The sequence below is a fragment of the Colias philodice genome, chromosome 10 (genome assembly GCF_061535455.1).
Source record: "Colias philodice isolate Cphi_HAF_F1 chromosome 10, ilColPhil1 Martin Lab GWU primary, whole genome shotgun sequence".
Lineage (NCBI taxonomy): Eukaryota > Metazoa > Arthropoda > Insecta > Lepidoptera > Pieridae > Colias > Colias philodice.
The window spans coordinates 2,529,825-2,542,217 of NC_143095.1; the positions used below are offsets into that span (position 1 = coordinate 2,529,825).

Genomic DNA, 12,393 nt, shown 5'->3' on the forward strand with positions numbered 1-12,393 from the left:
TTTTTGGCATTTTTTGACCCCCCCTCCCCCTTGGTGATACGTGGTGAGGTTTAAAACTACCCCTCCCCCCTCCCCCCTATATCACGTGTATTTTTTCGTACCTGCAAAGAATCTATTTTTTATTTATAAAAAAATACTGGTATAAGAAGTTATTCTAATTTTATTATAGAAAATTAAAGGCTACTATAATAAACGTTCAGAGGTAGACAGAAAGATTGCAGTTTGTTTTTGAATGACATAAAAATAATGAAAGAAATGCGAAAAAGTTGTACGCGTTTGACTAAAAATAAATACATAATATGTAACGCCGCTTTTCGGTTGAGTATCGCGCGCTTGCCGAAAAAATAAATACACGTGATATATTACTTTACCCCCCCTCCCCCTGGTGATATTTCGTGATTTTTTGATGCACCCCCTCCCCCCCTTTTGAGCCTCACGTGATTAATGGACAGCCCCTAAGTATGTACGAACAATAATAATTTGCTTTTTCTAAAAAAAGCAAATTATTATTGTTCGTACTGTCAACGAAATAGCGCTAGTGTAGAAAGTGGGAATAATATCATTCAGAACTTCGCCTAACCTTGGCCACAGAATACCTACATAATAGTAGCTAATGCCTTGGCCTAAACATGGCCTAAACAGGCCTAAACAGAGTGAAGTATCCTGAGTTGAAAAATTTAAATGAGAATTTACTTTTCAACTTCAATTTTTATTTCGGTACCTAATTCTTCAATACTATTTTTTATTTGATATTTACAAATAAATAATGCTACTGTAGCGCTCCCTATCAACGAACACTTTTCAATACACTGAGATCAGAGATGGTCGTCCTTACTTCTACCCTCCATACAGTATTATTACATTGGTAAAGTTGGTAGTACAACCGTTAGAATGATGTGCATTTTCTACCCGTATCTCAATCACAATTATTAACATGCCTTGGAATTAAAACATAAATCGAGAGATTATTTAGAGGAAGCTAGAGCTTACGATCAGTAACTAGCTCCTTATTTTTATTATTTTTATTTTATTCTAAGCGCAATAGGTGCCTACTTACTAAGCTTTTAGCTTATTATTTTAATTTTATTCTAAGCGCAATACCGACTGGGCCCCATAGTCAAAATAACTAGTTGTATTGAGTTCTATTTGTCTAGCAAAGCATTGCCAATATTTTTTACAGACTAGCTCGAGTAGCCCCGCTAGGTATAATAAACATATTCTCATGACTTGATCGGCTCGTGGTGGCAAATCTCTATGAGTTATCGATTATCGAGATATGGGAGATGTGATTAAACATGTCGCTTTATTAATCAGGTATAACATTAAACAATGTGGGTACAACAATGCGATCCACCTATCCATAATCCAATAGATGACACCTAGCTATAGCGCTTTAATGTAACGCTGTAAATAAAGATCAATTAATAATTAATGAAATAGGTAGGTAAGTCAAGCAAACATCGTGAATAGTGAAACTACCGAGGGGATGCGTAAATGCATTTCCCAACGTTAAAAAAAGAGCGTGTGTGCCGAGCATACGCGCTCCAATCCAAGTTACTAAGCAAGTTATTTGGCGGGAGGCGGAGTGTCCGTTCTGTAGCGTTTAGCTACTATTATGTATTCTGTGCTTTCGCATAATTTATAATATTAGTAGGATAGAATAGGATAGGATTGACGTCTTTTCGCGTTATTTTCATGAATGTCCATATTTTATGGAAAGGGTAAGTAATTAATTTTAAATAATATTTCAACCAAATTTTAAAGACAGCCTTTATTTCGAACTTGTGTTTTATTTAATGAAATTGATAACCTTTACAGTAAAATTATTTACACTGCAACAATACATATACAATTTGACGTGCGCATTTTGCGTACTTTATATACAACATACGTAAACTTGACAATAATTAACACAAACTTTCACAACTTCACAATAATAAGTGAATAAATATTAAATATAAAATATTTAAAAGTGTGGCGCACAGATATTTGTCTATATAAGTGTATGGCACTACTTGATTAAATTAAATAACAAACAGGTAACAATGTTCATACAAGCAAAATATTTTGTAGGTTGGCAGGTGGACACTATTTAAGTCAATTAGCTCAACAATTCGTGAATATGTTATTTTACATTTCTCAAGAAATATTTGTATCACTTTCATAATCATAAATAAAACAATTTCAATAAAAAACCTTTATAATATTGGTTTAATTAAAATGCCTACCATTAATAATTCACTATAATAAAAAAATCCATACACGTGCACAGCACAGACAAAAAGTGTGTAGAACTTTTACTTAAACTACGTAAGCTTTCATATTTATCTCACTAATGTCTTTTGTGATCCTGAATAATCATCATAATTAAGTATAATGAACAACATTAGAACCTAAAAATTCTAAAAGTTAACTAGGTATGTTAATTACTACCTAGACCTACATACATTATTTTGCACCCGAATCAAAGCTGGAATTAGAATAATCGCGAATTTGGTAAATCAATTCCAATAGGACAGGCTATAAAATAAATGAGAAGATCTATTTATTTCCTTAAAAATAACATATCTATTATTTAATATAATGTTCCAAAATCATTTAAATATGAATTTGAGACGGTTTGTAACTAGTATGTATTATTTTGAAACTCGAACTAATCTATGAAGGCTAAGTTAAAGCGTGTAGGTAAATTGAATCGAAGCTAGCCCTAGTGCAGTAGTTTACTGGCATAATGTTTCGGGAAAATACATATACCTACATATTTTTAAATAACACAGTACCTAGTATTTGGTGTTAGCATTCAGAAAATTTAGTGAGGTCAGAGAATACTGATAGTACTTAATTAGGTACCCTTAAATATAAGTAGGTATATGTATTGGTGCCATACAATTTTTGCATGTGATACGATGCATCTGTAATGTGTAATATTGATAATAATTGTCATTTCTGTTTGTTCAATTTAATTTTTTTTATCTTAAATTTATATCCTTATATCGATTTGACATATTGCATGCGCAGTATTCGTGAAATTAGCCTAGTAAAGCACAAAGGCATGAATATATTTTTTTAAATCTATGAACGAATACAAATAAGGTAAGGTACTCAATCTGTAATTATTAAAAATTAGGGTATTAAGAAAATATGAAAAGGAACGAATTTGGATGAGCCAATTTATTCGTTCTGTCAAGTTTTTTTATGAATAACAAAAAATATCCGTCTGATGATTATTTAAAGCAATGCTAGAATAGATACCGATTCATCTCCTAAAATATAGAAAGCAGACATGCTTTAACATCTAATTTCTTTATAAATATCTATAAATGGTATGTTGCTTAAAATTCTTAAGGTTAACAAACAATTTTCGTTGGTGTTGTACTAAATTTTTCCAGATGTTTAACATCAACACTTTAACTTGCATTAGAATTTAAATTTTTAAAGGTCAAACTTAAACAATTGTCAAATATAATAATTATTCATTATCTATTAGTTAGAATATAAGTAGATATATTATAAAAATAAAATGATTATTTAACTAACTATAGATTTTTTTATAGAAAAAAAAATATTTATAAGTAAGCATATTGTTTATATCATTTTCATACATATAAAAGGTACTTAATAATTTATTATCGGTCTTATAAAGCGAATGATATGTAATTTTATCTATCAATTTAATATTAGTAAAATATGCCAATCAAATTGTATTTTTTATGTAGGAAATAGGAATGCTGTCTGCAACCTATTGTTTTAAATATATATTTTATAACAGATAAGTTTGGTACTTATATATATATATGTATATGATAAAGTTTATACATTAGGTATTTAGTTATAGATATCTTTTTAAGCAGCGGTTTTGCTAATATTATCGACTGCTTAAAATAAAATAAAGCATCGCTTTTTGTCTTCACTAAATAAATGGTAGACCTACAAATTAGCGAATTATTTTAATTAATAATATTAGATATATTTCTAGATATGCATACCTATACGTTTGTCGACGTACAATAGTTACATAGTTCAATTTTGTTATTAGCGTCCAAATTTAGATTTACATTTTTTTTTAATCTTCATTAGATTGAAATATTATGTCCAATTTCAAATAAAAAAAATGTATAGAGGCAACCGCCGCACTTAAATTTATATCTGTAGCAGGCAAATTGTATACCTAAATTCACCTTTACAAACTCTCAGCATTTTACATTCAAATATATCTTTTACCTATATAGCATTTACTTTTCCACCGGTTGCGAGAAGATAGAGCTCTGAGAAGTGGGGCTCCTGTTTATGTGTACCAGTTTTAAAATAACACCGAACCTTACCCAATTCTCGGTTCTCGGTTTACAAAACGCCGAGCGTTTGTAAGCCAACGAAGCCTTTTGGAAACGAAGAAATTATACAATTTGCCTACGACATACCTTACTATTACTATATAAGTACCAATTCAATATTATAAGTAATTCAAATTGCGACAGCAATTGACAGGGTACAGAAAAACTTTGGCTCATATTAATAGATATAATAATATTATAAATTATGTTTTAAAGCACAGCCAAAACGTGTTCTTATTACATAGATAAGATTAAACTATATAAATTACTTTAGATTTATCTAAATATTTATATCTTAAACCGTTGACTCTTTGGTCCGCATAAATTTTAAGCAAAATCGAGTATAGGTGCCTACGTGCTGTATGGTGCTTCTACAACGAACGAGAAATATTATTGGTTAAATCAGGGGCAATATAAACAAGCATATTATTTATAGGTATGTTTATGGAAAAGCGAACAAAAATAATTTAATAAGGATTACCATTTTTGTACGTTTGAAACTTTTTCTTACAGTGTGAATGAAGTTCACAATAATTGTGTAATGTGATATCCTAGGATTCTTGTAAAATTTTAAAGGCCGTAAAGAAGCACCCGAGTTTAAACTAAGTTAGGAATTAAACACATAATATAATCTATACTTATAATAAATCTGTAGAGAGGCCAATTCTGTACATGAAATATATTAAAAAAAAACTATGAAGGGGTGATAAGGGATCGCTACTGATGCCAAAAATGCAATCAGTAAAATTTTTGTCTGTCTGTCTGTCTGTCTGTCTGTCTGTCTGTCTGTATATTCGTTATAGAAACAAAAACTACACGACGGATTTTAACGAAATTTGGCACAATTATTCTTCATACTCCTGGGCAGGTTATAGTAAAAGAATCATGTAAATCGGTGTAGAAACACCAAAGTTATACATGAAATACGCTATAAGTCATCGCGCGTGAATTACATGCCATAAGGATTATTTTTGTGTATCAGTTGCCGCGTTCGACGCGCTTCGCGGCGGGAGCTATAAAAAGGCGGCGGGTCCGCACCCGTTTCGCGTTGTCACGGCATCACGTGTGAACGGCTGAACCGATTTCGATAATTCTTTTCTATTATATTCCTTGAAGTACGAGGATGGTTCTTATGTAGAGAAAACGTAAATATGTACCACGGGCGAAGCCGGGGCGGACCGCTAGTTATTAATAAAGTCTTATTTTTCGGAGTTAGTAGAAATTGAGGGGTTCTTATATTTTTGTCACATTTTCATTGATTAGTGAGTTATTGAGTAGTGACTTGGTGAGTATTATTTTATAACATAATAATTATTTTATTTGATCTTCTGAGATTATACCGTCAATAACCAATAAATTTAAAAATAGCGAATGAAAGGTTGTTGGACGGATTTTAAAATATCTCATAATGTGACTCTAATCAGAATTCGGATTTTCCTTTTTAAAATGAAATGATCAACGCTACGTTGTCTTTAATTATAGCAGTGTGCGCTAGGATGGGAATTGATTTTCTAACCGTGTTTATATAATTTTACTACAAGTACAATAACAAATATTAGGTACATATAATATAAAAGCGGCGTATATATATAGCGTAAACATCATCTTTATACAATTTACATATAGCTTATAATTTTTAACATTATCAAACAAATGTCAGGAATTATTAGAATATAAGGTGCGCAGGCTGTCTGTCTGGCTGGCTAAACATGTATAAAAAAATCTACAAAAGATTGACTGCTTTTTATAAATTAATAACATTTAGATTTTAGATATTAAAGTATTGGACGTTATGAGGGAACGAGAATTAAATATATAATATATAATATTTATACATTCGAAGAATTTAGAATATCGTTACTCTATAGTTACGCTTATATTTTGCTTCAAGGGTAAACGTTTTTTGAAACGACATAATAATTTTGATTTTATAGGTATTATATAAAACAAATTACATAAAATAAACATACATGTAGAACATAAAATATATTGTATATAATATTGTAGGAAATATTAAACATATTATATTTGAATAGAAATAACAATACCATACGACTGCGATCAAACATGTTTACCTACTTATGTAGTTACTTATTTCTTAATAATTTTAAGATATAAGAGTAAGGATTAGCAAAACAAAATGATTCTAATTAGGTACATTAGAAGGCATGTTCATGGTTTATCCATTTACATAATATTAAGACTTGAATTTGAATGCAAAATAATTTAAAGCGTAAACTTTACACGTAATAACAATTTGAGCGTTCCATATCTAAAACTAATGGATTACAAATCGACTTTACAGTACAAACAGGGTGTTTATAAATAATAATTGTAATTGTACCAACGTGATTTCATAAAGCGATCGTATTTTAGTCAATATGAATACGTAATATCACAATGTATGTGTATCATGCATGACAACTACAACTAACGGTGATCTCTTAATCTATAATTATAAAATTATTATAGTCTCTTATATGCTAGTAATTTAATCTGTTTATTATTAATACTTCTTTGGACTGAATTTAGTTTTGAAATAGATTTCTTTACTACAAGGACGACATAACCATTTGAACATCTCGCATCCGAGATCATTTTTTACATTGTTATTACATTGATCCCTCGTTATCCTATCGTTACCTTAAATACACATTAAATTAATAATCGACCTTTGTTTAAGTAATGGAACCTATTTCAAAACCTGTATAAACTCCAATTACGCCTCTTATTTTCTATCACAAATATACTTTAACAGTAAGCGAATGATTCTTCTGATTGTAACTTAATCCAACTAACATAATTGTTCGTCACTTAAACACACTTCATATACGTAAGTGCTCGCTTATCTTCATCAAAAATATCTTTTTAAAAATTGTGATTTCTTTAAAAGTACAAATAGCGGTGATAAATGGGGATTTAGAAAAATATTAAGACGCTTTTAAGGTCTATTTGTACAAAGCATCTTGTAGCGAGGGATTTAAGGCAGCATTAAGAAAAGGCTTTGTAATGGATGAAGAAAAATATGAGAAACACGGCGTAGGCAGTCGGAAAGGTGATGCGTGCTATGACGTCGATGGTCTTCGCCACTCGGATGGGGTGAGGGGGCTCCTTTTTACGGACCTGGACGAAACATTGCTGAAAAATATTATTTCGTAAATGAACGATGGCAGCAAATAAAATTATCAATATATTGCACCTTAAAAGTATATTAATTATTCAAAATTATTCATATATGATTATTAGCCTTCGAAATATCCTTAAAGCTCCCCATTTTGAAAGTTCTTTAATGATAATTAAAATAAATCTTGTAAGCATAAGAAGCTTTGAGGTGACTTGAAGCTTATAAAGTATTTTTACCTCAGTGACACCCCCGTTATTGGTTGTGTGTGTACAAGAGCCGGGGGCCCCGGTGCATGTCGTACATGTCACTAAATCAGCTGCACCAGTTGATTCACGTTTTTTATCACCCTATACAATAAACAATTATTAAAACACCCCTTGGAATTCTAATACACCACCTACTGTCTAATAGCATTTACTGAATGCTTTGGATAATCGAGGTGCTGAGTTACGTGAGGCTACAGGACCGTGACGAGTGAAAAGTAAAGCTTAACTTGTCGATATAGCTAATACATGTAAATTATACTCTACATAAATTAAATGATAGGCTACTTACAGGCTGTAGCAATCCGAAGAGGCATTAAAACAAAAGTATGCGTTAGTTTTGTGATATCAGGTCTAAGATGAAATGGAGGTTGGCGAATGGTTTTTTTGATGTTTCAGTGACATCACTTACAGCACCGCTTGATCCCGGTTGGGGGGTTTCAGATTTGGCCCAATGGAGGAATGCCATCGCCTCCTATATAGATGAATATTAAGATTTATTATGACAAAGCAAGCTCATTATAAGTGAATTGCAAAAGCTGCAAAACTTCTCGATGTTTTTAACGAAGCATTTTCTTCGATATTAGCAATATTTTTATTATAATGGTTGATTGGTTATGAAATTTTGTCACGTTGCCAAATTTTACATGCAAAATATTACGTGAATTTCATTCACTGTACATTCTATGTAAGCTGAAAAATAAAACTAGTTTTTACTAGCTACAGTACATTAATATGTATTGCCAATTCTGTGAAGTAACCTTTTTATATTTCCTATTGTTTTTATTTATTTTTAGTCATTTTATTTACCAGGGAACTACATAACTAGGAAATATAACTACAAATTACATAAACTACTCATGCGACTATGGTTAATTTGTGTGATGGTGGTATGAGAGACTATCCTGTTATATTTTCTCTTAATACTTTTTTTAAGTTTCATTCATACATCCAATAATACGAGCCCTGGTCCTACTTTATTAGTTAAGTGCTTGCAATGTGACAAAGTTTCCTAGTATTAACCACGAGGTGAGAGCATCGACAATGTTCAAGCCTAACCAACCTTCTCTGTTAATGGAGCGGTATTCGATTTCAGAGTAGGTATGTATTTTATGTACAAAACATTCCTATCTAATGAAGTAAGCTCGTTAAATCCATAAGAATTCAATCAACTAAAAAAGTAGGACAGTGTTTTATAGAACAAGAAATATAACAGTGTTTGGATCGTGCCAATGAGAATGGCGATAATTCTTACCAAAGGACTGGCCAGTATAATGCCAATTCTGCTCAGAACGGCGGGTAGACGCTGCGAACACATTATACAGACAGATTGTTCACTCGTGGCAGATGGTCTAACGATGTGCAAACGTGAATGTAAGACTAGATTGTTGTGGCCAAACAAACATTATTCACAAGAGCACACTGATTCACAAATAAAATTTATCACTACGCGTATATATCACAAGTTCAGTATCCACGACATCGAATATAATCTTTGCAATGTTTTATTTTTCCTACAATGTGATCTGAGTAAAAGTAATGTAAAATTTCCGATGAAAAAATTTTGCTGCGGCCACACAAAATAGTCTTTAAATCCATATGTATTTTTATGTTTATTCTTTTTACGAATTGCGTTTAGAAATAAAAACAAAAATTGATGGCATGCAGATTTAAATAAAATAAAAACAACATGCGTAAAAACCAATATCACAATTAACCATGCTGAATTGTGGATTAGTTAAAAAAGAAAACATTGCAAAGATTATAGAAAGAAATGCAAATCATCCACGAAGGAAAAAAATATTAAAATATTATTATATTTCGTAGCTATTCAAGTTACTAACTAGTTTGAATTTTTTTAAGTTTTTAAATCCTTTGCGTATGAATTGTGAGGTATAGCGAAGTATTTAGTGCACTGCAGTTTATTTATTTTATTAAAACTAGTTTTGCGACTATTATAATTTCTATTAAATGTTTATATAATTGTTCAAAATATTTAGTTAAAATTCTCAAAATCTATTAATTTGTAGGATTAAGCAAAAAAATATGAAAATATAGTAAAAAAAGTTATATAAAATTAACTGTCTTCAGTTTTATTTTATAAGTCGCTTCAACGCGGTGCCTATTGTATCACTATTCGTCGAGTGCAAATTTAACACTACAATGAGTTGCCAGAATACACCAATCGCGGGATTAATTACAGAAAAAGCAGCTTTGCGTAAAACACGTATATTCACCTGTGTGACAGGATTTTCTCCTGGTCTGTAGACAACGTTGTGAAGAGGCCGCTTTCTGCCAACGTAGTTGACACAGACGAACTCCAGTAGAGATGCGTAGATGAAGCACATGCAGACGCCGTCCCACACGTTCATGGCCGTCAAATTTGACACCACGGGCAATGTGGAGCGGAAGCCGTTGGATGTTGTGAAGAAATTCAACATGGTTGTTACACCTAGAGGTTTCCATATACATAAATTTTAATAAGTCTATAATAAGTAATTGATGGTGTAACATCACTAACCTACGAATAAATAGCATAGCGCTCTGCGTTTTACAGGCGAATGAATTTCATGTTGCACTGGAGATAAGAAAAGAATTGTGTGGTGCTCAAGCACTTTAAATTTTTAATAAATCATGCAAAATTTAAAGTTTATCAGTACATTTCTAATTAAGCCAAACCTTTTAGCTACTAATTAATTGGAAGGTCTTGAAGTGTAGATAATAATAATAAAGTAAATTGAAATCAATATATAATGAGCAAATAAAATAGAACTGAACAAACCTATCATAACTCTAGCGGGCACTGCATTCCATTCCAGCCAAAAAGTAATAAACGATGATGTCACCAAAATGATGCCAGGAATGAAAACTGTTGTGAAGTAAAATGATCTATCCCGTGTGAAGATAAGGTCCACCCTGAGGCAGCTGTAATTACCTAAAATACGAAGCAATTTCTAAAATACTTTCTACGTTCGTGATTAAGGCATTCCCTAGTTGTACATCTACTTTACATTGCCAACAATAAAGCATCGAGCGCCTGTGAGAGAGGAGCGTGTTATGGCAGCCGCATCACATCTACATACTTAGAGAAGAAGACAACAGTTTCAAGACCGAGAACATTCCAATTGCCAGCCATTTTTACCTATCATGGAACGGGCTGGTACTGCGTTCCATTCCAGCCAAAAGGTGATGAAGGAGGAGGTCACCAGGATAATGCCAGGAATAAAAACTGTGGTAAAGTAAAATGCTCGGTCTCTTGTAAAAATTAGATCCACCTTTAAGCAGCTGTAGTTACCTGTGGATTGAATAGCTTTCGTAACGTCTGCAACATGCTCAAAAGATTCCCGTTTTTTATTACACTTGAAATTAAAATTATTGTGAATGCTTATTAATTCTAAATAACTCCATTCAGTGGCCTTGTATTACAGAATTACTACAAACAAAAAAACTTTCACAAACTCTACAATCCTGCTTGTAAGAGTAATGCGTGTTGTGTACTTTATTGAGTGTGTCAGCATTATTGTGAAATGTCTTAGTATCCAATTAAAATAAAACTAGAATCTAACACGTGCATTTACACAAAGTTACGTGCACACGATTAAAAAATAATAATAACACGTAAATGTCAAGTGAAAATGGTAATGAAAAGTTTGAATATAATTAGCCCCGTCTCGATCGACTTCCTCGCTAACACAACAGCGCATTTACTCGTACATAAGCGGGCTATATAATTGTAATAACGATAGCACCGGACTCGTTTTTAGTTTATCCGGTGCGACTCAAGTACCTTGCTCCTCAAAGCGTCTCTGGCAAAGATTACATGTCAGCTCTTCGTCATCCTCGTAAAGTGAAATACCATCAGCTGCTTGCAAAAATGTGAACGAACTATTCTTTATTTTCTATATCTATTTCACTTTATGCAACATTTATATTTAATAAATGAAATTTATAAACATATACTTAGTGTCTGGATGAAAAATGAACATGCGACAATCGATCACTACTAACCAATCGCTATATACAAAATAACCATCGACTCTATTGCCATAATGATACTTTTGAAAGCTATTACTATTAAAAAATATACTCTAATATATTATCTAATGTAATCTATAATGCATTAACTTAAAAGTAAAATTTCACGAAACAAGACCAAGCTGAAAAGAGTTAATCAGAATATTCTATTGATTCACGATATCCTCCCCTGTGCAAAGAATAAGGTTGTGCTTGTAACAAAGAAAACATTGATGTTGGGATACTAAGCTACATAATTTGGGGCCGATATATATAGGCACAACTGCGGTTATATATATTTTTGATGTAAATAATTCCATTTGAAGCAATGTTGGCATGTATAGTGATAAAAAAGTGTTTGTTACCTCTCCAGCTAGCTTTTATAGGACAAGGAATGGTTTGGTTCTGTATAAGATATGCATTCAGTGTGGTGAGTGACGGTGACTTCCGCAACGTGTCCTCGTCATTCTTCCAAACGTACGTTATTGCTGACTGCTCATAAGAAACTGAAATCATTTTGATATTTTACTATATACCTAATACATTTCTAATAATTCCAGCTAGATTATTGTACACCACATCAGGCAATGATACTTAGAATTCATTTATCAATTATAACATAATATTTAACCCGCAAATAGTATTTATCGTAGAGTCATAA

At 31.8% G+C, this 12,393-nt stretch overlaps 1 protein-coding gene across 1 annotated transcript in view; it reads right to left on the reverse strand.

The window, feature by feature from the left end:
• Nucleotides 1–6,386: 6,386 nt before the first annotated feature.
• pHCl-1 (pH-sensitive chloride channel 1) overlaps nucleotides 6,387–12,393 on the reverse strand; it is a 36,767-nt gene continuing 30,760 nt past the window's right edge. Inside the window, exons 9-16 of the mRNA XM_089699826.1 lie at nucleotides 12,098–12,238; nucleotides 10,861–11,013; nucleotides 10,501–10,653; nucleotides 9,956–10,170; nucleotides 8,974–9,024; nucleotides 8,131–8,193; nucleotides 7,692–7,802; nucleotides 6,387–7,469 (exon numbers count right to left, since the gene is read on the reverse strand). Coding sequence (XP_089555952.1) covers nucleotides 7,323–7,469; nucleotides 7,692–7,802; nucleotides 8,131–8,193; nucleotides 8,974–9,024; nucleotides 9,956–10,170; nucleotides 10,501–10,653; nucleotides 10,861–11,013; nucleotides 12,098–12,238 — 1,034 coding nt within the window. The 3' untranslated portion in view covers nucleotides 6,387–7,322. The remainder of the gene's footprint in view (nucleotides 7,470–7,691; nucleotides 7,803–8,130; nucleotides 8,194–8,973; nucleotides 9,025–9,955; nucleotides 10,171–10,500; nucleotides 10,654–10,860; nucleotides 11,014–12,097; nucleotides 12,239–12,393) is intronic.